This window comes from Oncorhynchus keta, chromosome 23 (genome assembly GCF_023373465.1).
Source record: "Oncorhynchus keta strain PuntledgeMale-10-30-2019 chromosome 23, Oket_V2, whole genome shotgun sequence".
In the NCBI taxonomy this organism is placed as follows: Eukaryota; Metazoa; Chordata; class Actinopteri; order Salmoniformes; family Salmonidae; genus Oncorhynchus; species Oncorhynchus keta.
The window spans coordinates 35,271,834-35,299,112 of record NC_068443.1 but is presented as its reverse complement, the minus strand read 5'-3'; the positions used below and the strand labels follow the sequence as shown (position 1 = coordinate 35,299,112).

The following is a 27,279-nucleotide window of genomic DNA, read 5'->3' as shown; positions in this document are numbered from 1 at the left end:
TGATGAACTATATACCACATCTATTCATTTTAAAATGTTGATTACTTCTCCTTCCCATTATCATTGACCTGATAAGAAGAGACATTTTACTAACGCATGAAGGGGGTCCCTGGGCAAGAAATGGTTGAAGACCACAGGTCTAGGTCATTTTCTTGCACATCTTTAGATTACAATGTTGGAGAATGGATTTCCATCCCTTACGGTGGAGTATGGTCCAGTATGACACTCATGTGCCAGGACTGTACAGTTCAATTAAAATAGGCAAATATAATAACACAATATTAATTTCAGAGATTTAGATAAAAGAGCGAGCAAAAGACAGGAGATCATGCTGAAAATGTAGAGGTTAGAGAACATACAGTGACAGTCGAGTCAGAGAGATCTCAGTAAAGCAAGAGTGGAAAGCAGGGTGGGAAATTCAAATTGAGTAAATATGTTTTAAATGTAGTCATCTTCTGGTTTGCAGTTTTGTGCCACAAACAAATTTTGATTTCCCACCCTGGGCAGAGAAAATCAGAACAGTAAGAGTGAGGTGTAGAGGAGAAAGAAAGCGAGAGCATAGAGACAGAAGAGGGTGAATAGAGCTACAGGAAAGTTTATTGAGCATGCTACAGATGTAAATCAGAGTAGGTACACACAGCAGGAACCATCAAACATGGACTCACTCGGTAGAAAATGAGCTTTTAATCGTGCCTTTTCCAAACTATATTGATAATTTACAATTGAGATGTAAAAACTCAATCCATGTAGAAAATATTGATAACTTTTCCCCACACATTCCAATCTTTTTGTTGTTGTTGCTTCAACTGAAGCTGTGTAGTTTAAGGGTAATTCTTGACCAAAAAACACCACAGAAAATTGTTGAAATCAAGGAGAAACATTCTGCGAGGGTTAGACTTTGTATGGTTCCCCCTCTCAAACACATAATCCACATTTGTTTTTGTAAAGTACTTTTCTTTTAAATTAAATTGTAACGTAGGACTATAGGCACATTTACTTTGGTCCCAACAGGTAGTCCGTCCTCATGTACAATCATACTTCACTTTGACCAGTGAACACATTGCCCATCTGGATGTTGGACGCATGCAACAGCAACATGTCTTCACTACCACCATGACCCATTAGTACACGCTCAAAAAGATTCACTGCCATTTTCAATCAAAGGAAGAAAAAAAATGACCAAAAAAGGGGAACATTGACATACGCAAGTAAGGTTTGAAAACCATTTAGACAGCATTTACAGTCAGTAAGGGAACATCTAAGCAGTCATCCTTAGCAGGTGAAGTGTACAATGGCGTCAGCCTTTACAGTAATCATTCTCAACCCGGACAAAATGGCCTTGCCTTGACTTGTTTGGGATTAAACAACCCAACCAACTGAATAGAGATGGGCTTCCTTATCTAAGTCCGCTAAATCAGGTTAAACATCAACAAAGCGCAAAAGCAAAACTATTAAATCTACATTTCAAATGGGTGAACATCAAGTAATGTAAAAGGGGAGGGGAAAACAAAACAGAAACCACAACCAAACAGAATGTGCCTAGACCTCTATCACTTTTAGAAACATAAGGAGGCAAAACGATGAGAATATTTTGCTGAGTAAGGCACATTTTCGCTGATTCATTCTAAGAAAAAGAGGGAATCCAATTCATTCTCGTGAAGAACATAGGGAGGGAGCTTGCCAACCACACAAACTAAGGCGGAGAGGGATAAGGGGACCTAGACAGGTGATGTTTTACGACAATGACATCGTAGAAACTACCGTCACATCTAGTGGGGGGGCTTTTGATAATGAATATTGTCTAAAAAGGAATGACTGGTTAAAATGTTTTCCCTAGGAGGTGAGTATCATTGTGGTCTCCCGAGGGGACTTAACAGGTGAGCACCACACATTGAGATTTGTCAGAGAAGGGTTTGGGGTGGGTTGTGATGGCGTGGTTCTAGATGGTTGACTTGGAGAAGGAGACCTTCAGGTGGTGGTTGCTGCCCATGTCGTAGTTGTGGAGGTCCATCAAGGCCTGGATGGCCTCCTCGACTGTAGACATCTGGAGTAGCGCCATTTTGTGGCCTCTATATTGGGGGAGAAGAATGTGATCAGATAACCACGATCAAGTCACACACACACACACACACACACACACACACACACACACACACACACACACACACACACACACACACACACACACACACACACACACACACACACACACACACACACACACTAAAATTATGATGGCATATTCCAAATGGTGTTCCAAGGTCCAGCCTTGGGACTAAATTTGATAAGAAGTTACAGGCAGTTAAAAGATAGTGTCTTACTGGAAAAACTTGAATGCCTTCACAGTGCCACCTGCGTTAGAGAACAGCTGTCTCAGATCCTCCTCAGTCACGTCCTCCCTGTCGAATCCGAAATCAACAGTGTGCGAAACTCAATGCAAGCACATTCAGCCATGTCAATGCAATGATACACTTTAAACTACTTCAAACTACTTCAATTTACTTGTATTGCAAGACCGAACCAGCACTACAGCCAACCCTTAAAGGGATACTTTGGGATTTTGGCAATGAGGCCCTTTATCTACTTCCCCAGTCAGATGAACTTGTGGATACCATTTTTAGGTCTCTGCATCCAGTATGCGCTAACTTTAGTTAGCAACATCTTTCAAACTGCACACAGAGAAATACAAAATGGTACCCACAAGTTCATTGGACTCTGGAAGTAAAGGTCTTCATTGCCAAAACCTCAACGTATTCCTTTAAATACAGTAGCAAAACTACAAAATAATATAGTCTAGTGCAAAAATAAACAATGCTAATGTTCTATCACTCTCGCAAACAAATAACATACTCTATATATACACAAAAGTATGTGGACACCCCCTCAAATTAGTGGATTCTGCCATTTCACCCACACCCGTTGTGGACAGGTGCATAAAAATTGAGCACACAGCCATGCAATCTCAATAGACAAACATTGGCAGCAGAAAGGCCTTAATGAAGAGCTTAGTGACTTTCAACGTGGCACCATCATAGGATTCCACCTTTCGAGTAAGTCAGTTAGTCAAATTTCTGCCCTGTTAGAGCTGCCCTGGTCAACTGTAAGTGCTGTTATTGTGAAGTGAGTGGAAATGTCTAGGAGCAACAAAGGCTCAGCTGTAAAGTGGTAGGCCATACAAGCTCTCAGAACGGGACCGCCGAGAGCTAAAGCGTGAAGCGCGTTAAAATAGTGTGTCCTCGGTTGCAACACTTTACAGAGTTCCAAACTGCCTCTGGAAGCAACGCCAGCACAATAACTTTTTCTCGGGAGCTTCATGAAATGGGTTTCCTTGGCAGACAGCTGCACACAAGCCTAAGATCACCATGCGCAATGCCAAGCGTTGGCTGGAGTGGTGTAATGCTTGCTGCCATTGGACTCTGGAGCATTGGAAACGCTTTCTCTGGAGTGATGAATTACGCTTCATCACCTGGCAGTCCGACGGACAAATCTGGGTTTGGCGGATGCCAGCATAGTGCCAACTGTAAAGTTTGGTGGTAGAGAAATAATGGTCTGAGGCTGTTTATCATGGTTCGGACTAGGCCCCTTTGTTCTAGTGAAGGGAAATCTTAACGCTACAGCTTACAATAACATTCTAGACCATTCTGTGCTTCCAACTTTGTGGCAAAGGAAGGCCCTTTCCTGTTTCAGTATGATAATTTCCCATACAGAAATGTTGTCGAGATTGATTTGGAAGAACTTGACTGGATTGCAGAGCCCTGACCTCAACCACATCGAACACCTTTGGGATGAATTGGAACTCCGAAAGCGAGCCAGGTCTAATCGCCCAAAATCAGTGCCCAACCTCAAATGCTCGTGGCTGAATGTAATCAAGTCCCCGGAGCAATGTTTCAACATCTAGTGGAACGCCTTCCCAGAAGAGTGGAGGCTGTTATAGCAGCAAAGGGGGGACCAACTCCATATTAATGTCCAAGATTTTGAAATGAGATGTTTGAAGAGCAGGTGTCCATATACTTTTGGTCATGTAGTGTAACAGAGGCAGCATATAATGAAAACAGTAGTGGTACGAGAACAGAGCCTTGAGGGACTCCATAGACCATGCTAATGCACTAGCTAGCACACAACAAACATGAAATGTTACAGAATCAAGACAGAATCAAGCCAAACCACAAGACAAACTCACGGGACGTTGGAGAGGTGGAGCGTTGCGGACGGAGGGAAGATGTTCTGAAAGTTCTTGGAGCCTGGCTTTTTGAAGCGGTGCAGGGGGGAGTTGGTGAAGTCCTTGGTTAGGCCCTGGTCATCCAGCCCTTCCCTGGGCAGCTGCACCGTCTGGTGCTTGGAGAGCGTCACACGGATTATCTTCCCGTACATCTTCTGGCCGTTCAGGTGGCTCATTGCTGAGGAAAGGCACATAGGAAACATGGTACAGTGACATGTTTCTCATGTGGTTAATGTAGAGATGTTTCTCTGCCATTAATTAGAAACAATGACACGCCGTCTTGTCTTTTATAGTCCTTATTTTGAAATAATGTCAATCACAAGTGCGTAGGTTTCAAAAACAGCCTAATAGAAAGGATAGATGCCTGCACACTGTCGAATTTAAAAAAAAAATGTTTTAACAGTATACAAATGTCTATATCCTTTATATCTACCATGTATTAGAAATGTTAAGAGTTGCTTTAGGATCCACCTAGGAGGACATGACGAGCTCATTCCATGGAGGGCCGAGTGTTTGCAGGCTTTCGCTCCTCCCTCGTACTTGATTGATTCATTAACTGATTAGTTAGGAACAGGGTTTCCGTCAGGAAAATGTGGTCCCGGACATTTGACCAGCAGGATTTGAATTCACTGGAAATTTGAGAAATGTATCGGATCAATATGCATTGGGTACTTAACCAGATTAGGGGTGCTGCTCAGAATGACAGAAATGAATTACATTTACATTGTGGAAATTCATTTTAACAGAACATGCAACTCGAAGATGCACGGGATGCAACGGTGTGCGTCCTTACGAAATTCCGATGCGCACCTGATAAAGTAAATGTGGATAGTTATTCTTCCTCAGATAACAAGACGAGCAAAGAAGAGTCATTCTGTGCGAGAAAGAAAGCCTATTCCAAACAGACCCTGGGACAGTCGTGGGACGATAGATCCAAATTCATACAACCAGTAGGCAGGCCTAGGATACATACAAAACAACTTTAAAAAGCTTTGAGACTGATGCAACAGATCAGAACATTTAGCTTAATGTCTTCACATTATAAGCTCAGGCAATGCGCAAAAAGCAATAGGTTACGCCGCGCTAATGTTATAATAATAATAAATGCCATTTAGCAGACGCTTTTATCCAAAGCGACTTACAGTCATGTGTGCATACATTCTACGTATGGGTGGTCCCGGGAATCGAACCCACTACCCTGGCGTTACAAGCGCCATGCTCTACCAACTGAGCTACAGAAGGACCACTACATTCCATAACGCAGTTAGCAGGAAAACACTTGTCAACAGCACACCGCACATGGGAGGGGTTTAATCTGACAGATAAAAATATCCATTAAAAATATTTATTAAAATGAAGGACAAGTAAAGATGCAACAACTAGCACGGGTTACTAATATGACTACCGGACAATGAAAGAAAGGTGATTTGAAAACAAATAGAACATAAGAGAGGCTACTGGTTGCAAAGGCATATGGAAGTCAATAATTGCCTCCACGATATAGTCGGATTTTGGCTTTATGACACTTTCAAGCAAGGTAAGACGCCTCATAATATGAAATCATTTAAATAAAAAAAATTATGACGTGTTTTCAAGATGCATGATGCCTGACGCTCTGAAGCCTGCCAACCGTTGCCTACACATGTGAAAGGCAAATGGGAACCCACTCACCGAGCTGGGCCTGGTTCCCGTCCGACATCTGGATGAGAGCACTGTCCTTCTTATTGTAGAGGATCTTCACGCGCTGAGCATCACCGTACACCCCTTCATTATAATGATAGGCAGACGGCGGGAGGAAGAGAGAGGAGGAGAGAGCAAAAGGCAGGCAGAGGAGAGGGAGGAGTGAACCATGAAGGACAAAGTTAGTGCTTTAGGGAGTTTAAATATGAGACGTGAAACAGGATGGAGCAATCATCCATATGATTTAAACCAATCAAAGAGAGTCTTCGAACAATAGCCTTATAACAGAGAGAGAGAGAGAGAGAGAGAGAGAGAGAGAATAGAGAGAATATGCTGATAAAATCCCTCCAAAAAACAAGCTTGGTGAAATGAAAAATAAAAACATGCCAAATAATCAACCATGCATTAGCGTAATTATTTCATGGAGTGAGATGGAGAGAGATGAGACTAGAGGCCTTGAAGGCCAAAATCTGTACTCAACTGAATCAATATGTGCGATTAAACAAAACGTGAAATAAAAACATGAAACAGTTACTCAACTATGGAAATACTAACCATAAATCAAATGAGATAAAAAAAAAAAAACTAAAAACGGAAAAGGTAGAGTGCTAACGATAACATACCGAAGAGGGTAAACAGACTTTGGGGCGTAACCATCTTTAGAAGGAGAGAAGAGCAAGCAGCGTAAGACAGGTAGAGAGAAGAGTCGGAGGTAGAGCGGAGATGGACAGATCATCCATAACGGAGGGTGGTTTCCCGTAGAATGGTGAGGTGGTCATGGAGCATGGGTTCAAGGCAGTTAATTGGGGAAGTTGGTCCGAGGAGGAACATTTTTGTTCAGGCACAAAGCATGAACGTGTGGAAGGAGGGGGGAGGAAAGGAGGAGGGTGCGGACAGGACACAAAGGGGGAAACACGGAAGGGTGGGAATGAACGAAGGGAAGGGGGGGGGCGGGAAGGGGCAGCAATGTGGAGTAAATCAAAAACAAAGAGTTGGGGTGGGGGACAAAAATAAAAACAGGTCAGTACATTGGAAATGCAGGAGTTTGGTCAGAAAATGGCTGGATTTGGTTTTGCTGTGGGGGGCTTTAATCTCAAACATACAAGGAAATAATAGTGCCAAATGTCAACACCTGAGACCAAAGGGGGAGCAGAGTACATTTACACCCAAGCCTAGTTTGTGGCCAATAGTGATGAGGGGGGCATGGATTGGGCATGCAGAAGAGTCTCAAGTTAAGGTTTTAGTAACGTAAGTAAGCTTGGTAGCATATGAAATGCAGGAATATTGGTTAAAGCCGGTGGCAGGGGCGCTACCCTCTATCAAATTCCAAAGGAGGAGCGTTTGGGGCATGCAGGTAAAGACATGAAAACCACCGTACAAAGTTATGGCATAAACAGAACTTATCATGTTCAAGTCCACAAACCCAGTGTTTGGAGAGAGAAATGATCAGATAATATTACTTCTGTCGAGAATTTATAGATATAGCATAGATAGAGAGACAGTGGCTGAGAAAATTTGGGGTGGGAGTGGTTGGTACAGCCCCCACAGTTCATACCAACTTGACATAGCTTAGAGAAAGGCATTGGGAGAGAGGAGTGAAGGAGGGGGGGGGCTTGAAAGAAAAGAACGACAGTTAGGAAGGACTATCACTTGACATGAAAGAGGGAGAAAGGGAGGGAGGGAGGGAGAGAAAGAGAGAAAGAGTTTAGGAGACAGTGGTTAAAATTTGCACAGAATGCATAGCCGATAGAGAGAGAAAGAGTGAACAGAGCCCATCCATTCACTAAGACAGAGCCTGAGAAGTAACTGCAGTTCAGTTGACTTAGGCTATGGAGACAAAATATATGCAAGCACTGAGGCTAACATAAAATTCACATAAATGAGCACCGATGTGAGAATGCATCATCATCCTCATTATCATCATCCCTCGCATTACATCTCTTGACTGGATGTGCAACCTCGTTCATTCCCACCCTTCGGTCATTCCTCATGGTGAATGACGCTTGACAGAGAAACACAATCCACTCATCTTGGTACTTACACCCTCAGACTAACCCTTCAATTAAAGCCTGATGTCCTATAGACGGGTTGGTTGTTTAGCAGCGAAACTATGGGGCAAAACAGACAGGGTTGACTTATCGACTGTTGACATGTTAACTGTTGCCTCCAAATGTTTATTGAAAGCATAAATACATTTGCACAATAGGCAAATGTCTCAAATACATTGTTACATTTGTTGATTAGCTAGCTAGCAAATTTTAGCCATATTAGCATTGACATGAAATCAGTCAAAAACAAGATCATTAACAGGATACAAGGAGCTGAAACGAGACACCTACGATTCCCCACATGGCTGTTCCTTGTCATTGTTTCTAGCTATCTGACCGTTCAGAATCATAACGTGCAGCTTCTGGACACCAATTCGCACGCATCATTTTCATGACGTTGTAAGCTAACCTGTCTATATAGATGGATTGGTTGCTTAGCAACAAAACAGTGTGCGCAACTATGGGGCAAAACAGACTGGGTTGGTTTACACGGAACCCAAACCGGCTGTGCGCGTGTGCCATCATGCATTTATTTTGTGCCATCATGCATGTATTTTGTCCCCTCACACCAAACGCGATCACGACATGCAGGTTAAAATATCAAAAAACAAACTCTGAACCAATTATATTAATTTGGGGACAGGTCGAGAAGCATTAAACATTTATGCCAATTTAGCTAATTAGCTTGCTGTTGCTAGCTAATTTGTCCTGGGACAAACATTGAGTTGTTATTTTCCCTGAAATGCACAAGGTCCTCTACTCCGCCAATTAATCCACACATAAAACAGTCAACCGGATTGTTTCTAGTCATCTCTCTTCCTTCCAGGCCTTTTCCTTCTCTTGACTTTATATTGCGATTGGCAAATTTAATAAATTAGATGAATGAGGTCAGTGGCGGTAATGCATCTTTCAGTCACCCACGTGGGTATAACCAATGAGGAGATGGCACGTGGGTACCTGCTTCTATAAACCAATGAGGAGATGGGAGAGGCAGAACTTGCAGCGCGATCTGCTTCAGAAATATAACTGATTTCTATTTTAGCCCTTGGCAACGCAGACGCTCGTTGGCGTGCGCGAGCAGTGTTAGTGCAATAATTGAATAACAGATTTCAAAATGTATTTTGCAACGCTCACGCACGGTGTAGTTATTAGCCTGTTACTTCTGCCCATTGAATCGTGCGCATCGTTTGTGAGGTTGATTTGTTGTCAGCTAACCCGTGTATGCCAGTCGTCATGCAGGGGAATGTGTTTTGCGTGGCAAAATCAGGTCAATTATACTTTTTTCCAGAAATAGGTTATTAGGGGTCTCTTGACAATCTTAATCACTTAAAATGTTATGTCAGGAAAACTGGGTCTGCATTTCTAAGGGCTAAACTAGATGTGTGTGCAGCAGAGCTTTATAGAATAACAGTCAAGGAATACTGAGCAACACTGAATATAGTAGTCATTTAAGTCGTAGACATCTTATAAAAATATATTTTCAGATCTGTGTACTGATCAAGGGGTGTAATAGATAATTCCATGCAGGTATTGAGTACTTGTGCAACTAAATGTGAGGGTGGACTAAATAGCCAAATTGTACAGATGGGCCCGCCAAACTTCTGAGCCTTTCCACTCATGAAATAACACCAGTCATATCAACCATAATAAATGTCTGCTCTAAGTCCATGTCAGAAACAATGAACAAGTGTGTAACGCCAGCGAAGCATGAGATCCTCCTGTATGAGGAGAGCGAGAGAAAAGGGGGAGGTCTGGGGGATGTTACTGACCTCTTCGTTGAGGTTGCTGACCAGGAGCACGCCGCTGCAGCCAGAGTGTCCGGAGAGCGCTACCCTCCCCGCAGCAGCCGCCGCTGCGGCCGCAGCACTCAGAGGACTGATGGCTCCTGGAGGAATGGCCAGAGAGCCAGGCACGTTAACATGGTAAATGGAGACACAAGAGAGCAAGCACAGGCAAAGCACACCACACAACCATCTGCTACAGCAGGGGTTGGTCCAATTTTGATAAACATTGTTCACAACCCCGCCATTTAAATAAATAAATAAATAATAATTAAAGAAAAAACTAAAGCAATCAACAGCCAATGTTATCTTTTTTTAAATTGGGGCTTTTTTTCTAATCTGAAGGAAGTATGGTTTGAAATGACTGAAATGCACCAGAAAGGTACTGGGAAGTTTAGAAGATCATCAGGCAATAGGGAACCACCCCCCCCGCAGTCTGATTTAGTGCCTGGTCTTGCCCACTTTGTTTTAATGAGTTCTGCGCGGCTTGTGGGCATTGTAAAGCACAACAGAAGACGTGTTCCTGAGAGTCTTCTCTTTCCGTGATGGGGTCATAGTATTAAACTGTTCTAAAAAGAAAGACATATTGGTAGTAGGAAAACAGGCACCACTGTTTATTACAACGGCATCTAGCGGCTAGTACCAGAGGTTACTGACGTACCGAGGTTCTATGAACAGAGCACTTTGTTTTTGTAGAGTTTCTCTCACGACTCCAGTTTCAAACCAGGCGACCCCACGTGGGGTTGCAACTCCTAGTTTGGGAATCGATGCACTAGTGTGCATTACATGCCCAAACATTTACATAATGGGCCGGACACGCTCACAGGAGCACGTGCACTCACACGGAGACACGTGCTCACGCACACACAACCCCCGTCAAAAGATATTCAAGACACACGTAAGGTTAGTCAACTCTAAAGCTAACCTTTCATTATTCCACATGTTCTATGTCCGTTCATAACGACATCCTTGGTTATTCTCAAGCAACTATCATACACTGAACAAAAATATGAAAACCCAACAAGCCCCAACATGACACATTGGTCCCATGTGTCATGAGCTGAAATCAAAGAACCCAGAAAATGTCCATAAACATAAATGTTCTCAAATTATGCACAAATTTGTTTACATCCCTGTTAGTGAGTTTTTCCCCTTTGCCAAAATAATCCATCCACCTGACAGGTGTGGCATATCAAGAAGCTGATTAAAGAGCATGATCATTATACAGATGCTTTATTTTTCTGAGCATTGTATTTTATTTTCTTACTTGCTTGCTTATGTACACCTGAGGCAATGGACATTCAGGAGAATGCAAATTTACAGAATGTTCAGATAAAAATGTGTTGTGTAGTTCAAATATGACTGTCAGATAGATTGGAATAGTATAGGAGATTGTGTTCTATTAATTATATTTCTATGTTCAACATGCAGTTCCAGATACAGTGGCTTGCGAAAGTATTCTCAGAATGACCTTCTTGATCCAAATCAGTCAGGTTTCAAGACTAGTCATTCAACTGAGACTGCTCTTCTCTGTATCACAGAGGCGCTCCGCACTGCTAAAGCTAACTCTCTCTCCTCTGCTCTCATCCTTCTAGACCTATCGGCTGCCTTCGATACTGTGAACCATCAGATCCTCCTCTCCACCCTCTCCGAGTTGGGCATCTCCTGCGCGGCCCACGCTTGGATTGCATCCTACCTGACAGGTCACTCCTACCAGGTGGCGTGGCGAGAATCTGTCTCCTCACCACGCGCTCTCACCACTGGTGTCCCCCAGGGCTCTGTTCTAGGCCCTCTCCTATTCTCGCTATACACCAAGTCACTTGGCTCTGTCATAACCTCACATGGTCTCTCCTATCATTGCTATGCAGACGACACACAATTAATCTTCTCCTTTCCCCCTTCTGATGACCAGGTGGCGAATCGCATCTCTGCATGTCTGGCAGACATATCAGTGTGGATGACGGATCACCACCTCAAGCTGAACCTCGGCAAGACGGAGCTGCTCTTCCTCCCGGGAAGGACTGCCCGTTCCATGATCTCGCCATCACGGTTGACAACTCCATTGTGTCCTCCTCCCAGAGCGCTAAGAACCTTGGCGTGATCCTGGACAACACCCTGTCGTTCTCAACTAACATCAAGGCGGTGGCCCGTTCCTGTAGGTTCATGCTCTACAACATCCGCAGAGTACGACCCTGCCTCACACAGGAAGCGGCGCAGGTCCTAATCCAGGCACTTGTCATCTCCCGTCTGGATTACTGCAACTCGCTGTTGGCTGGGCTCCCTGCCTGTGCCATTAAACCCCTACAACTCATCCAGAACGCCGCAGCCCGTCTGGTGTTCAACCTTCCCAAGTTCTCTCACGTCACCCCGCTCCTCCGCTCTCCCACTGGCTTCCAGTTGAAGCTCGCATCCGCTACAAGACCATGGTGCTTGCCTACGGAGCTGTGAGGGGAACGGCACCTCAGTACCTCCAGGCTCTGATCAGGCCCTACACCCAAACAAGGGCACTGCGTTCATCCACCTCTGGCCTGCTCGCCTCCCTACCACTGAGGAAGTACAGTTCCCGCTCAGCCCAGTCAAAACTGTTCGCTGCTCTGGCCCCCCAATGGTGGAACAAACTCCCTCACGACGCCAGGACAGCGGAGTCAATCACCACCTTCCGGAGACACCTGAAACCCCACCTCTTTAAGGAATACTTAGGATAGGATAAAGTAATCCTTCTCACCCCCCCCCCCCCTTAAAAGATTTAGATGTACTATTGTAAAGTGGCTGTTCCACTGGATGTCATAAGGTGAATGCACCAATTTGTAAGTCGCTCTGGATAAGAGCGTCTGCTAAATGACTTAAATGTAAATGTAGATGCAAATTATGCTGGGGACAATAAAAATATATTTTTAAACAAAAGAAATGTGCAGTTGTCACACAATACAATGCCACAGATGATGCAAATTGAGGGAGCCTGCAATTGTCATGCAGACACGTCCACCAGAGCTGTTGCCAGATAATGTTATATTAATTTCTCAACCATAAGCCGCCGCCAACGTAGTTTAAGAGAATTTGGCAGTAAGTCCAGCCGGTTTCATAACCCCAGAGCACGTGTAACCATGCCAGCCTAGGACCGGGACATCTGGCTTCTTCACCTGCAGAATCGTCTGACACCAGCCACACGGACAGCTGATGATACTGTGGGTTTGCACAATCTAAGAATATCTGCACAAACTGTCAGAAACCATCTCAGGGAAGCTCATCTGCGTATTCGTCGTCCTCAAGAGTCCTGACCTGACTGCAGTTCGGCATCTTAAACGTCAGCGGGCAAATGCTCACCTTCGATAGCCACTGGCACGCAGGAGACGTGTGGTCTTCACAGACGAATCCTGGTTTCAACTGTACCTGGCAGACAGCGTACCGTGTATGGCATTGTGTGGGCGAGTGGTTTCAAATCACATACAGATATTTAGCAGCTGTTATAGCGGGTGTAGCGAAATGCTTGTTTGCCAATGTCAGCGTTGTGAACAGAGTGCCCCATGGTGGCGGTGGGGTTATGGTTTGGGCAGGCATAAGCTACGGACAACCAACACAATTGCATTTTATCAATGGCAATTTAAATGCAAGGGACATACCGTGACGAGATCCCGAGACCCATCGTAGTGCCATTCATCCTCCACCATCACCTCATGTTTTAGCATGATAATGCACAGCCCCATGTCACAAGGATCTTTACACAATTCCTGCAAGCTGAAAATGTCCCAGTTCTTCTGGCCTGCATACTCACCAGACATGTCACCCATTGAGCATGTGTGGGTTGCTCTGGATCGACATGTACGACAGCGTGTTCCAGATCGTGACAATATCCAGCAACTTCGCACAGCCATTGAAAAGGAGTGGGACAACATTCCACAGGTCACAATCAACAGCCTGATCAACTCAAAGGAGATGTGTCGCGTTGCATGAGGCAAATGGTGGTCACACCAGACACTGACTGGTTCTCTTTTTTTGTTTTTAAAAAGGTATCTGTGACCAACAGATACATAGCTGTATTCCCAGACATATCAAATCCATAGATTAGGACCTAATGAATTTCTCAATTTCCTTAAATAAACTGTAACTGTAAATCATAAAAATTGTTGTGGTTATATTTTTGTTCAGTGCATTTCAAACAAGTCAAATATGCTAGTAGACATTTTGTCTTCTTCCTTGGTCTGACAGGAGTGGTTGCTATATCACCAGCTATTTGTCTCTTTCGCCCCGAGACAAGACACAACAGGTAAGACTTGAGTGAAAGAAAGAAAAGATAACGTAAAGCATAGTTACCTCCGCCCTGCGAGTAGGAGAGAGAAGACTGAAACCCTCCACCGCTAGAGTAGGGAGCTACCATTCCTGAGGGGGTACCTACAGAGTGTACAGGAAAAGGCTAAAATATAGACGTTGGGTAGGGCGGAATGAGAGTAGTTATAATGTAGACAAGCTTAAGCAAATCGACAAAGCCCTTTTATGGCTTAGAACAGACTGCCGATAATATAGTGACCCATTTTGTTCTCGTTCCTCCTTTTGTTTGTCACTTCGTGGTGTGTTCCTGGACTGGTAGGGATTTCTATTATCCACCTACTACCTCTACAAAGTATTAGATATGTACAGTTGAACATTTACATACAACGTAGCCAAATACAATTAGACTCCATTTTTCACAATTCTTGACATTTAATCCTAGTAAAAAGTCCCTGTCTTAGGTCAGTTAGGATCACCACTTTACTTCAAGAATGTGAAATGTCAGAGTAATAGTAGAGAGAATTATTTATTGCAGCTTTTATTTATTTCATCACATTCCCAGTGGGCCAGAAGTTTACATGCCATCAAAAACAAATTGAGTGTATTGCCTTTAAATTGTTTAACTTAGGTCAAACGTTTTGGGTAGCCTTCCACAAGCGACCCACAATAAGTTGGGTGAATTTTGGCCCATTCCTCCTGACAAGAGCTGGTGTAACTGAGTCAGGTTTGTAGGTCTCCTTGCACGCACACGCTTTTTGTTACAAATTATCTATAGGAATGAGGTCGGGGCTTTGTGATGGCCACTCCAGTACCTTGCCTTTGTTGTCCTTAGGCCATTTTGCCACAACTTTGGAAGTATGCTTGGGGTCATTGTCCATTTGGAAACCCATTTGCGACCAAGCTTTAACTTCCTGACTGATGTCTTGAGATGTTGCTTCAATATATCTACTTAATTTGTATTTCTCATGATCCATCTATTTTGTGAAGTGCACCAGTCCCTTCTGCAGCAAAGCAACCCCACAACATAATGCTGCCACCCCTGTGCTTCACAGTTGGGATGGTGTTCTTAGGCTTGCAAGCCTCCCCCTTTTCCTCCAAACATAACAATGGTCATTATGGCCAATCAACTCTGTTTGTTTCATCAGACCAGAGGACATTTCTCCAAAAAGTACAATCTTTGTCCCCATGTGCAGTTGCAACCCGTAGTCTGGCTTTTTTATGGCGGTTTTTGAGCAATGGCATCTTCCTTGCGGAGCAGCCTTTCAGGTTATGTCGATATAGGACTCGTTTTACTGTGTATATAGATACTTTTGTACCTGTTTCCTCCAGCATCTTCACAAGGTCCTTTGCTGTTGTTCTGGGATTGATTTGCACATTTCCCACCAAAGTACATTAATCTCTAGGAGACAGAGCGAGTCTCCTTCCTGAGCAGTATGACGGCTGCGTGGTCCCATGGTGTTTATGAGTACTATTGTTTGTACAGATGAAAGTGGTGCCTTCAGGCATTTGGAAACTGCTCCCAAGGATGAACCAGACTTGTGGAGGTCTACAATTTGTTTTCCTGGAGGTCTTGGCTGATTTCTTTTGATTTTCCCATGATGTCAAACAGAGGCACTGAGTTTGGAGGTAGGCCATGAAATACATCCACAGGTACACCTCCATTTGACTCTAATGATGTCAATTAGCCTATCAGAAGCTTCTAAAGCCATGACAATTTTCTGGAATTTTCCAAGCTGTTTAAAGGCACAGTCAACTTAGTGTATGTAAACTTCAGACCCACTGAAATTGTGATACAGTGAATTATAAGTGAAATAATCCGTCTGTAAACAATTGTTGGAAAAATTATTAGTGTCATGCACAAAGTAGACGTCCTAACTGACTTGCCAAAACTATAGTTTATTAACAAGACATTTGAGGCGTGGTTGAAAAAACAAATTAATGACTCCAACCTAAGTGCATGTAAACTTCCGACTTCAACTGTATATACCCAGCCTCCCATTGAGAGAAAACACTTAGTGGTATTGACTTTTATACAGAGGAGCTGACTGGACAGGTCTGAAAAAAAGGAGAGAGAACAGAGGGAGAGAGAAGAGAGAAGATGGTTGGACAGGTGGAGGCAGGTCTTACCAAGCAGGGAGGAGTCCTTGTTGAGGGCGGCAGCCATGGCAGGGTCTAGGGAGGGCTGGCCATCGCCAGCGGGCAGCTCGGGCCGGGTGTAGTCGCGGCTCTTGTCGTTGTTGTACTTGACATTGAGGTTGACCAGTTTGGAGAAGTCGATCCGCAGTGTGCAGCATGAGTTGTAGATGTTCTGGCCGTCCAGGGACTGGATAAAGTGATGAATGAAATATAAATAGCTTTTTGTTTTTATAATTTTTGTTTTCAACATTGTGATATTCTGGAGAGAGAGCCCAGGAGACAAACTGAATTGTTATCAACCTTCATTTTAACAGGTAAATTGACTGAGAACTGAGGAACTGCATATACTACTTGTTTGAATGCCTGCTCACCAGTCTGGCTTGCTGGGCGTTGACTGGTTCGCTGAACTGAAGCAGGGCCTGGAACTGATTGTTCTTGGTGAACGTGATGATCTTCATGACTGTTCCAAACTTGGAAAAGATCTGCTGGAGGACGTCCAGAGTGACGGGGTAGAACATGTTGTCAATGATTATCCTGAGCACAGGGCTGGGGGCCTGCGCAAGAACACTATCCAGCGCACTGGTGTCAGAGTTGGGAGAGCCACCCTCCTGAACCGCCGACACTGCCTGGAGGACAGCCTGTGCACGCTGGGCGGGTATGAATGAAAGAGAGGAAGAGCGAGGAAGAGAGAAAATAAGAAATTAAGATGGCAGTCTGCACTTTTATAGATTTAGTCGCAAATGCAAAGGCTGCCTAGTACAACATTTCTGTGTGTCTACACTAGAGACTCAATACTAGTCATGCACAGGTGTATTTTCTGGGAAAGGACAGAATTTCACCTGGTTGAGAGCACTGTCTGTCTTGAGCTCCTTGTGGTTAGAGAACTGGATGAACACTGGGACGTTGCGGACCTGAGGCGTCACTGCCGTATAGTAGTTCACCATTGTAACGGCCGCCTCCTCTGTACCCAGCTCGAGGAACGCCTTGCACATGGTCAAAGGACAATTTTAAGAAAGACAAAAGAGGAAACATTTGTTCTATGCCCAGTATTAAAGTATTAAATTGCTTGGTAAAAAAATTAACATAATGTAAAACCTTAGGGTCAGGAGTTCCTGACCATTTGTCCTGAACAGGGAATGCTCGGGCGAGGTTTAACACAAGAGTCCCACCGTAACGCAGGCGCATTTTGGTCTTTAACTCCTTTTAAACTGTGTGTTTGAGCTACAGATTTAATTGGATTTGTCCATTTCTACTGCATCCGTAGATACCAACTATTAGCCTCTGATTAACGAGGGCTTAGCTAGAGCGGGGTTTGAGAGAAGGTAAGGGGTTATTCTACATAAATCATAGGACATAGTGTCTATAATGTACTAATCTCACATAGTTGCAGTCAAACTCCACACAGTTGTTACCGAGTAGTTGGATATTCATTTTCTGGTGAGCAAACAATATCTGTACTTATAGCATTCATATGAATCCATTTCTATCAGTTTTTGATTTGGTGGACCTTATTTGTAAATAAAAGTCATGAATGCAACCGTTTGTCAAAATGTTTTGTGTTCTACTTGTAGCCCTGGTTGTCTTGAAAATAAAATGGTAAAACAATTGTGAGGCTAAGGGAAACTTCAAAATTGTCAATGAAGCCCTTCATCTAGATGAGTCAGAAACGTATACCATGTTCCCGCTCTGCTTCAGTTTGAAGGAAGTTGCTAACTAGGGTTAGCGCAATTGCTATCCAGGGTTAGCACAATTGCTAACCAGGGTTAGCACAATTGCTAACCAGGGTTAGCGCAATTGCTAACGAGCAGTAGCGCAAAAGTCATGCTAGCTGTTGCTGTTGACTTCCAGTCATCGCGCTAACATTAGTTAGTTATTGGTACGAGAAACTACCTCGCAACTACTACTTCATCAAATGGTATATACACAAGTTTCTAACTCTGCGGAAGTAGGCAAAGGGCCAAAATCAATGCAAAAAAATCCCTTTTCATTTCAGGGATCGGCAACAGGCGGTCCACAAACCAAAAACCAGCCCCAAGTTTGTTTTGGTTTAAAAAAAACTCAAGACTAAAATCACCAGGAATTCAGAAAAAAATGGGTTCCATTTATGATATCTGTTCACAAAGTTCCCATAAAAGTTTTTAAAAACTGTGTGCTCGTGTCTCAATGTATGAAATTATTGTATACTGAACAAAAAATATGAACTCAACATGCTACATTGTAAACGATTTCACTGAATTACAGATCATAGGGCAATTAGTTAATTTAAATAAATACATTAGGCCCTAATCTACAGATTTCACATGACTGAGCAGGGGTGCAGCCATGGGTTGGCATAGGCCCACCCACATGGAAGCCAGGCTCAGCCAATCAGAATTGGTTTTCCCCATAAAAGAGCTTCATTACAGACAGAATTTTCATCAGCTGTCTGGTCTCAGACGATCTTGCAGGTGAAGAAGCAGGATGTGGAGGTCCTGGGCTGGTGTGGTTACACATGGTCTGCAGTTGTGAGACCGGTTGAAAGTACTGCCAAATTCTCTAAAACGATGTTGGAGGCAGCTTATGGTAGACTTCTGGCTACAACTCTGGTAGACATTCCTGCAGTTAGCAGGCCAATTGCATGCTCCTTCAAAACTTCAGACATCTGTGGCATTGTGTTGTGTGACAAAACTGCAAATTTCAGAGTGGCCTGTTATTGTCCCCAGCACAAGGTGCACCTGTATAATGATTATGCTGTTTAATCAGCTTCTTGATATGCTACACCCGTCAGGTGGATGAAAGCTTGGCAAAAGAGAAATGCTCACTAAACAGGGATGAAATCACATTTTTGCACCAAATTTGAGAAAAATAACTTGGAACATTTCTGGGATCTTTTTACATGTTGCATTCTTATTTTAGTTCTGTATATAAAAAAAAAATCTCATTTTTGTGCATAGTTATGGTCAATTTGCAGTGTACAACTTTTATAATATTATTCCGCACCCCTAACATCCACTCCATAGTTGCATACCCCTGCTTTTTATGGTAAGGACAAACTCCTGGCCCTAATCATGCCACTACAATAACGGCATAAAAGAAAATACCCGAGACAATTTCCACCACAAAACTGACCTGATTTTTGCCCTTCAGCATGAGGATATTGGTAACCTTGCCGAACGGTAGGCCCAGGGCAATGACCTCTGTCTCAGACACCTCACTGGGCAGCTTCCGGATGTGGAGCACCCGGGATGGGGGACTCTCCATCCTGTCCTCTACTCTCAGTTTTTTACTGCTGTCATTGCCGTTAGCTGTGAAATCAAGCATCATGCATGAATATATCGCATCAGCTGTCCTCAGCCCTTAAAATTATTTTTTTATTTTTTCAAGTCAGTTAAGAACAAATACTTTTTGAGTATCTGTAATTTACCATTTATATTTTGGACAACTTTTACTTCACTACATTCCTAAAGAAAATAAATGTACTTCTTACCCCAAACATTTTCCCAATACCCAAAAGTAGTAGTTACATATTGAATGCTTAGCAGGACAGGAGAATTGTGCAATTCACACACTTAAAAAGAGAACATTGCTGGTCATCCCTACTGCCTCTGATCTGGCAGACTCACTAATCACAAATGCTTCACTTGTAAATTATGTCTGAGTGTTGGGAGTGTGCCCCTGGCTATCTGTAAATTAAATAAAAAAACATAGTACCGTGTGGTTTGCTTAATAAGGAATTTGAAATGATTTATACTTTTGATACTTAAGTATATTTTACCAATTACATGTTCTTTTGATGCTTAAGTATATGTAAAAACAGACTTTTACTCAAGTAGTATATTACTGGGTGACTTACACTTTTACTCAAGTCATTTTCTATTAAGGTATCTTTACTTATACTAAAGTATGACAATTGGGTACTTTTCCCCCCACCACTGAAAGTACAGTGAAATGACTTTCTTACAAGGCCTGAACCCAACAATGCAGCAACAATACTAAACATAACATCAAATAATTTCTGGGCAACAAGTGGGGAGGGGAAAACTAGCTGTTATTGGCAGAGCAGTTTGGAACTCTCTTATTAGTTTAACTAATTTACTGCCTCAGAGGCGGTACATTTTTATTTACAATGTTGGCCTACCCTGGACGACACTGGGCCAATTGTGCACCTGCCTATGGGACTCCCAATTACATCTGGATGTGATACAGCCTGGATTTGAACCAGGGAGTGCCTTAGACCGCTGCGCCACTCGAGAGCCACTCCATCACACCACAACAGGCTGAAATTTCAGGTGGTCTTTTCAAACAGCTCTTACACAAAAAGGGCATCATAATTTTCACAGTATTATTCCAACCGCAATGTGGAAATATATTTGTAAAACACAAGGGAAGGAATCACATTTTTGTTTGCACTGGGCCTTTAAAACATGTCAATGACAATTGACTGGGTAATATGTTAGAATGTGAATGGCTTTAGCTTTACTTTCCTAGATGCCTGGGTGGGAGAGAAAAAGTGCTCACCAGTCACAGAGTTAGGGCTGGTGCTGTAGAGATTTAATTCATCTGAGCCTCTCTGTAAAATAAGAATGCATACATTAATATATTTGGTACATCATTTCCCAATTGATGAAAGTGTCCTGAAAAGTCAGGTGCTAAAGTGCAAACTTACCTTCACGCCAACTGCAACATCAGTGGCAATGCTGAATAAGAAACATGAAAATTAACGGAACAAAAAAATATATTGCTAGGGTGTGTGCAATTAATAATCAAGTTAGCTACGCCTACTATCCAACCGGTTTGCTAACGTTATCCATCCAGGCTAAAACCAGCTTCCAGAGTGCGTGAGTTTGGGCTTTCAGTTATATTTAGCTAAATGTGTATTCATCGTATTTACACGTTGAATATAAAAGCGCATTGCAAATTCTACTTTAGTATATTCGGGTATCAGACCTTGCGGTACACGATAGCTAGCTACAGTGCCCACCTAACTCATCGGAAGAGACAAAGGAAACCTGCCATACTACCATAACAAAGCGCAGAGGTGCCTGCACGCCTAGCTAGGTAGTAGCGAACATACTGAGACTAACAACACGACATTGTGAATGGTTAGCCAAACGAACTTGTAGAAATATTGACGCTACTCCATTTTAGCGTAGTCATCACACCTCCTGGGTAGCTAGTTAAACCAATCGACACACGATGTCAAATTCTACTGTACTCGCATTAGCTAGCTAGTGTAATTCTAACAAGATGGGTGGCAGACGGGCACCATGTCCAGAACGAAGGCAAACGTGGCCCAGTGAGTTAGCTAGCTTGCTAACGTTATTGAATAGCTATTTCCATGCAACATTAAAACCTTTAGCGAATCTAATTGAGAGCAACAAGCACACGTGAACACATACCCGTCCATTGCCGAATGAAGTTTATTTTCGTGTATATATTTATTCTTTAAACCTCAGCTCCACTCAGACACACAAGCACGTCAGCAAAATGGTCGCAAATGCTGTCATGAAGTGTGCCGAGAGACGGAAAATGCCGAACAAAACCGAGTTTCCACTTATCTACAGTGCATCAGTGGGTATGGCTTAATTCCACATTTTAAAGATATACTTTTTTTAAATATGAGTTTAGGCAAGTGTTATTGTTTGCTTCTTAGCTTTTTAAAAGCATTTTATTGACAAAACATTCCTGCGCTTGCATTTATTGTCATTATAAGGAAAACAAGGGAACAAAATAAGGGAAACAACAGATTCAGCTGTTAACTGGCAGGTAGCCTAGGTGGTTAGTGTTGGGCTGAATGGTTGCTAGATCGATTCTCTGAGCTAACAACTCCAAGCTGACAACGTAAAAAATTGCTGTTCTGCCCCTGAACAAGGCAGTTAACTCACTTTTCCTAGGCTGTCATTGTAAATAAGAATTTGTACTTAACTGACTTGCCTAGTTAAATAAATAAAACCATCTGCAAAAACTCAATCACAAGCCACTGGACCTCACTACCAGTACTTATTCATGAGGTATGCAACTTCAGATCCTTCATCAATGTACAACTACACTGAACAAAAATATAATTATAACATGTAAATTTGACCCATGTTTAATGAGCTGAAATTGTCCATATGCACAATCAATCAAATGTATTTATAAAGCCCTTTTTCAAATTAGCAGATGTCACAAAGTGCTTTACAGAAATCCAGCCTAAAACCCCCAAACAGCAAGCAATGCAAATGTAGAAACACGGTGACTAGGGAAAAACTCCCTAGAAAGGAAGAAACCTAGAGAGGATACCAGGCTCTGAGGGGTGGCCAGTCGGGTGGAGATGGTACATGGCCATTAAGGCCAGATTGTTCTTCAAGATGTTCAAAAGTTCATAGATGATAGTCAAAAACAGTAGGTCCGGACAAGATGGCAAGTCCAGTGAACAGGTTAGTGTTCCATAGCTGTGGGCAGAACAGTTGAAACTGTAGCAACAGCACAACCAGGTGGACTGGGGACAGCCAGGAGTCATCAGACCAGGTAGTCCTGGGGCATGGTCCTGGGGCTCAGATCCTTCGGGAGGGAGAGAGAGAATTAGAGGGAGCATACTAAAATTTGCACAGGACACCAGATAAGTGTAAAATGGCGCCGGAGAGGACGGCTGCCGTTTTCACAGGCTTTTAACCAACCATGCTATTTTTTTTTTTCACAGTTTATATGGTACATAATGTTGCTACTACCATCTCTTATGACCGAAAAGAGCTTCTGTAAATCAGAACAGCGATTACTCACCTTGAACTGGACGAAGAATTTCACTTTAATGATTCGGACGAGAGGGATTGACTTCAGACACCCAAACAGGCCCCCATCCCAGAAAGAGATGAGACAGAAAAGATATTGCGGAAAGAGATTGGGTTGCCTTGTGAGGATCTGCCTACGAGTGGCTATTCTGCCCTTGCCATCTGTACTACTGGCCAACGTACAATCGCTAGAAAATAAATGGGACAAACTAAAAGCATGTATATACTACCACCGGGACATTAAAATCTGTAATATCTTACGTTTCACTGAGTCATGGCTGAACGATGACATTAATAACATACAGGTGGTGAGTTATACACTGTATCGGCAGGATAGAACAGCAGCCTCTGGTAAGACAAGGGGTGAGGGTCTATGTATATTTGTAAACAGCTGGTGCACGATATCTAAGGAAGTCTCAAGGTTTTGCTCGCTGGAGGTGGAGTATCTCATGATAAGCTGTAGACCACACTATCTACCTAGAGAGTTGTGTTGGTTAAGGGCTTGTAAGTAAGCATTTCACAGTAAAGTCTACATTTGTTGTATTTGGCACATATGGCAAATAAAGTTTGATTTGATTTGAAGTGCTTTGAAAGGCTGGTCATGGCTCACATCAAAACCATTATCCCAGAAACCCTAGACCCATTCCAATTTACAATACCGCCCCAACAGATCCACAGATGATGCCATCTATTTTGCACTCCACACTGCCCTTTCACACCTGGACAAAATAAACGCCTATGTGAGAATGCTATTCATTGACTACAGCTTAGCGTTCAACACCATAGTGCCCTCAAAGCTCATCACTAAGCTAAGAACCCTGGGACTAAACACCTCCTCTCTGCAACTGGATCCAGGACTTTCTGTCGGGCCGCCCCCAGGTGGTAAGGGTAGATAACACATCCACCACGCTGATCTTAACACGGGGGCCCTCTCAGGGGTGCGTGCTCAGTCCCCTCCTGTACTCCCTGTTCACTCATGACTGCACGGCCAGGCATGACTCCAACACCATTAAGTTTGCTGTTTTAACAACAGTGGTAGGCCTGATCACCAACAACGACGAGACAGCATATAGGGAGGACGTCAAAGACTTGGCCGTGTGGTGCCAGGACATCAACCTCTCCTTCAATGTGATCAAGATTAAGGAGATTATTGTGGACTACAGTAAAAGGAGTACCAAGCACGCCCCCATTCTCATCGACGGGCTGTAGTGGAGCTGTCCACATCACCAACAAACTAACATGGTCCAAGCACACCAAGACAGTCATGAAGACGGTAGGACAAAACCTATTCCCCCTCAGGAGACAATATTTGGCATGGGTCCTCAGATCTTCAAAAGGTTCTACATCTGCACCATGGAGAGCACCACTGGTTGCATCACTGCCTGGAATGGCAACTACTTCGCCCTCTGACCTCAAGGCACTACAGAGGGTAGTGTGTGCAGCCCAGTGCATCACTGGGGCCAAGCTTCCTGCTGTCCAGGAACTCTATGCCAGGCGGTGTCAGAGGAAGGCCCTAAAAATTGTCAGAAGCCCCAGTCATAGACTGTTCTCTCTGTTACTGCATGGCAAGCGGTACCGGCACACCAAGTCTAGGTCCAAGAGGCTTCAAAACAGTTTCTACCACCAAGCCATAAGACTGCTGAACACCTAATCAAATGACTACTTGCATTGCCCCCCTCTTTTAAACTGCTGCTACTATTTTATTAAGTCACTGTTACTCTTTTAAGCCTCGCTATTGTTATTCTACTGCTGCTCTTTATTTGTTACTTTATTTCATTTTTTTGTATTTTTCTTAAATGCATTGTTGGTTAAGGGCTTGTAAGCATTTCACTGTTCGGCGCACGAGACAAATAAATTGTGATTTGAGGACAGGAGAATTACATCAGATATAAGAGACTGACCCTAGCCCCCCCGGCACATAGACTATTGCAGCATAGATACTGGAGGTTGAGATGGGGGAGGGGGGGCGATACCCCCGGTACGGGCCAACCAGGCAGGATATAACGTCTGATCACGTCTGTGACTCAACCCGCTCAAGTGACGCACCCATGGAAGAGCACTAGTAAGCCAGTGACTCAGCCCCTGTAATAGGGTCAGAGGCAGTGAATCCCAGTGGAGAGAGGGGAGCCGGCAAGGCAGAGACAGCAAGGGTGGTTCGTCGCTCCAGTGCCTTGCCATTCACCTTGGCACCCTTGGGCCAGACTATACTCAATCATAGGACCTACTGAAGAGATAAGTCTTCAGTAAAGACTTAAAGGTCAAGACAGAGTCTGCATTTTTTCACATGGCTAGGCAGACCATTCCATAAAAATGTAGCTCTATAGGAGAAAGCCCCTGCCTCCAGCTGCTTAGATGTTCTAGAGACAATAAGGAGGCTTGCGTCTTGTGACCGTAGAGTATATGTAGGTATGTATGGCAGGACCAAATCGGAGAGATAGGTAGGTAGGAGCAAGCCCATGTAATGCTTTGTAGGTTAGCAGTAAAACATTAAAATCAGGCCATAACAGGAAGCCAGTGTACAGAGGTCAGCACTGGAGTAATATGATCATTTTTGGGGTTCTAGTCAAGATTCTAGCAGCCGTGTTTAGCACTAACGGAAGTTTATTTAGTGCTTTATCTGGGTAGCCGGAGAGTAGAGCATTGCAGTTGTCTAATCTAGAAGTGACAAAAGCATGGATAAGCTGTTGATATGTTCGTCAAAAGAGAGATCAGGGTCCAGAGTAAATCTGAGGTCCTTCAAAGTTTTATTTGAGACAACTGTACAATCATCAAGATTAATTGTCAGATCCAACAGCAGATATATTTGACATCACAGAGAGGCAGAATGTATAGTGAAAACAAGTGCCCCTAAAATGGAGCCTTGAGGAACGCCGAAACGTACAATTGATTGTCTGAGGACAAACCATCCACAGAGACAAACTGATATCTTTCCAGCAGATAAGATCTTAACGAGGCAAGAACTTCTCTGTGTAGACCAATTAGGGTTTCCATTCTCTCCAAAAGAATGTTGTGATCGATGGTGTCAAAAGCAAGCACTAAGGTTTAGGAGTACGAGGACAGATGAGCCTTGGTCTGATGCCATTAAAAGGTAATTTACCACCTTAATGAGTGCAGTCTCAGTGCTGTGATTGGGTCTAAAACCAGACTGAAGTGTTTCATATACATTATTTGTCTTCAGGAAGGCAGTAAGTTGTTGCGCAACAGCTTTTTCAATTTTGTTCGAGAGGAATGGGAGTTTTGGCTTTTTCAAGAGAGGCTTTATTACTTTTAGTGAGTTCGGTACACATTCGGTGGATAGGGAGCCATTTATTATTTTCAACATAGGAGGGCTAACTACAGGAAGTAGCTCTTTCAGTAGTTGGAATAGGGTGCAGTATGCAGCTTTCTGGTTTAGAGGACATTGCTATTTTCATGAATGTGTCAAGATAAAAAAAAAGGAGTTTCTCCATTGATCCTAGGTCCTGGCAGTTCTGTTCAGACTCAGAACAACTGAGTTTGGAGAAATACGTAGATTCAAAGAGGAGTCCGTAATTTGCTATCTAATGAAGTTCATGAATTCATCACTGCTGAAGTGAAAGACATCCTCTCTTGGGGAATGCTGCTTTTAGTTAGCTTTGCGGCAGTATCAAAAATAGGAATCTAGGAACCTTTGGGTTGTCCAAGAATTTATAGCACAGCTTTTGATGATCCTTGGTTGGGGTCTAAGCAGATTATTTGTTGCGATTTCAAACGTAATAAAATGGTGGTCCGAGAGTCCAGGATTATGAGGAAAAACATTTAGATCCACGAAAAGCTGATTTCTCTCAAATTTTAAGTTGTTGCCAGAGAATGTAATATTAATTTCTCTCAATGTCGTTTTAGAGAATTTGGCAGTATGTCCAACTGGCCTCACAACCACAGACCACATGTAACCACACCAGCCCAGGACCTTCACGTCTGGCTTATTCACCTGCAGGATCTTCTGAGACCAGCCACCAGTACAGCTGATGAAACTGGGTTTGCACAACTGAAGAATTTCTGAAGAAACTGTCAGAAACCGTCTCAGGGAAGCATCTGTGTGCTCGTCATCCTGACTAGGGTATTGACCTGTCTGCAGTTCGGCGTCATATCCGACTTCAGTGGGCAAGTGCTCACCTTGTCACTGGCACACTGGAGAAGTGTATTCTTCAGGGATTAATAATTTCAACTGGGCAGATGGTGTCATGTGGGACAGCGGTTTGCTGATGTCAACGTTATGAACAAAGTTCCCCATGGTGGCAGTGGGATTATGCTGTGGGCAGGCATAAGCTACGGATAACAAACACAATTGCATTTTAATGCATTGTCATGCCATTTATCCACTGTTATCACCTCATGTCTCAGCATGATAATGCATGTCCTATGCTTCTACCCCTAAGCCA

At 43.3% G+C, this 27,279-nt stretch overlaps 1 protein-coding gene across 1 annotated transcript; it reads right to left on the bottom strand.

The window, feature by feature from the left end:
* Positions 1–665: 665 nt before the first annotated feature.
* ptbp2b (polypyrimidine tract binding protein 2b) lies at positions 666–21,646 on the bottom strand. The gene is made up of 14 exons (XM_035800263.2): positions 21,509–21,646; positions 20,776–20,806; positions 20,628–20,679; positions 19,239–19,414; positions 16,970–17,113; positions 16,502–16,777; positions 16,122–16,317; positions 14,040–14,117; positions 9,717–9,832; positions 6,523–6,556; positions 5,891–5,983; positions 4,181–4,397; positions 2,322–2,399; positions 666–2,069 (listed from the first exon to the last, which is right to left on the bottom strand). Exons 1-14 carry the CDS (start codon positions 21,514–21,516, stop codon positions 1,940–1,942), a joined length of 1,629 nt encoding a protein of 542 aa, XP_035656156.1. The 5' UTR covers positions 21,517–21,646; the 3' UTR covers positions 666–1,939.
* Positions 21,647–27,279: the final 5,633 nt, after the last annotated feature.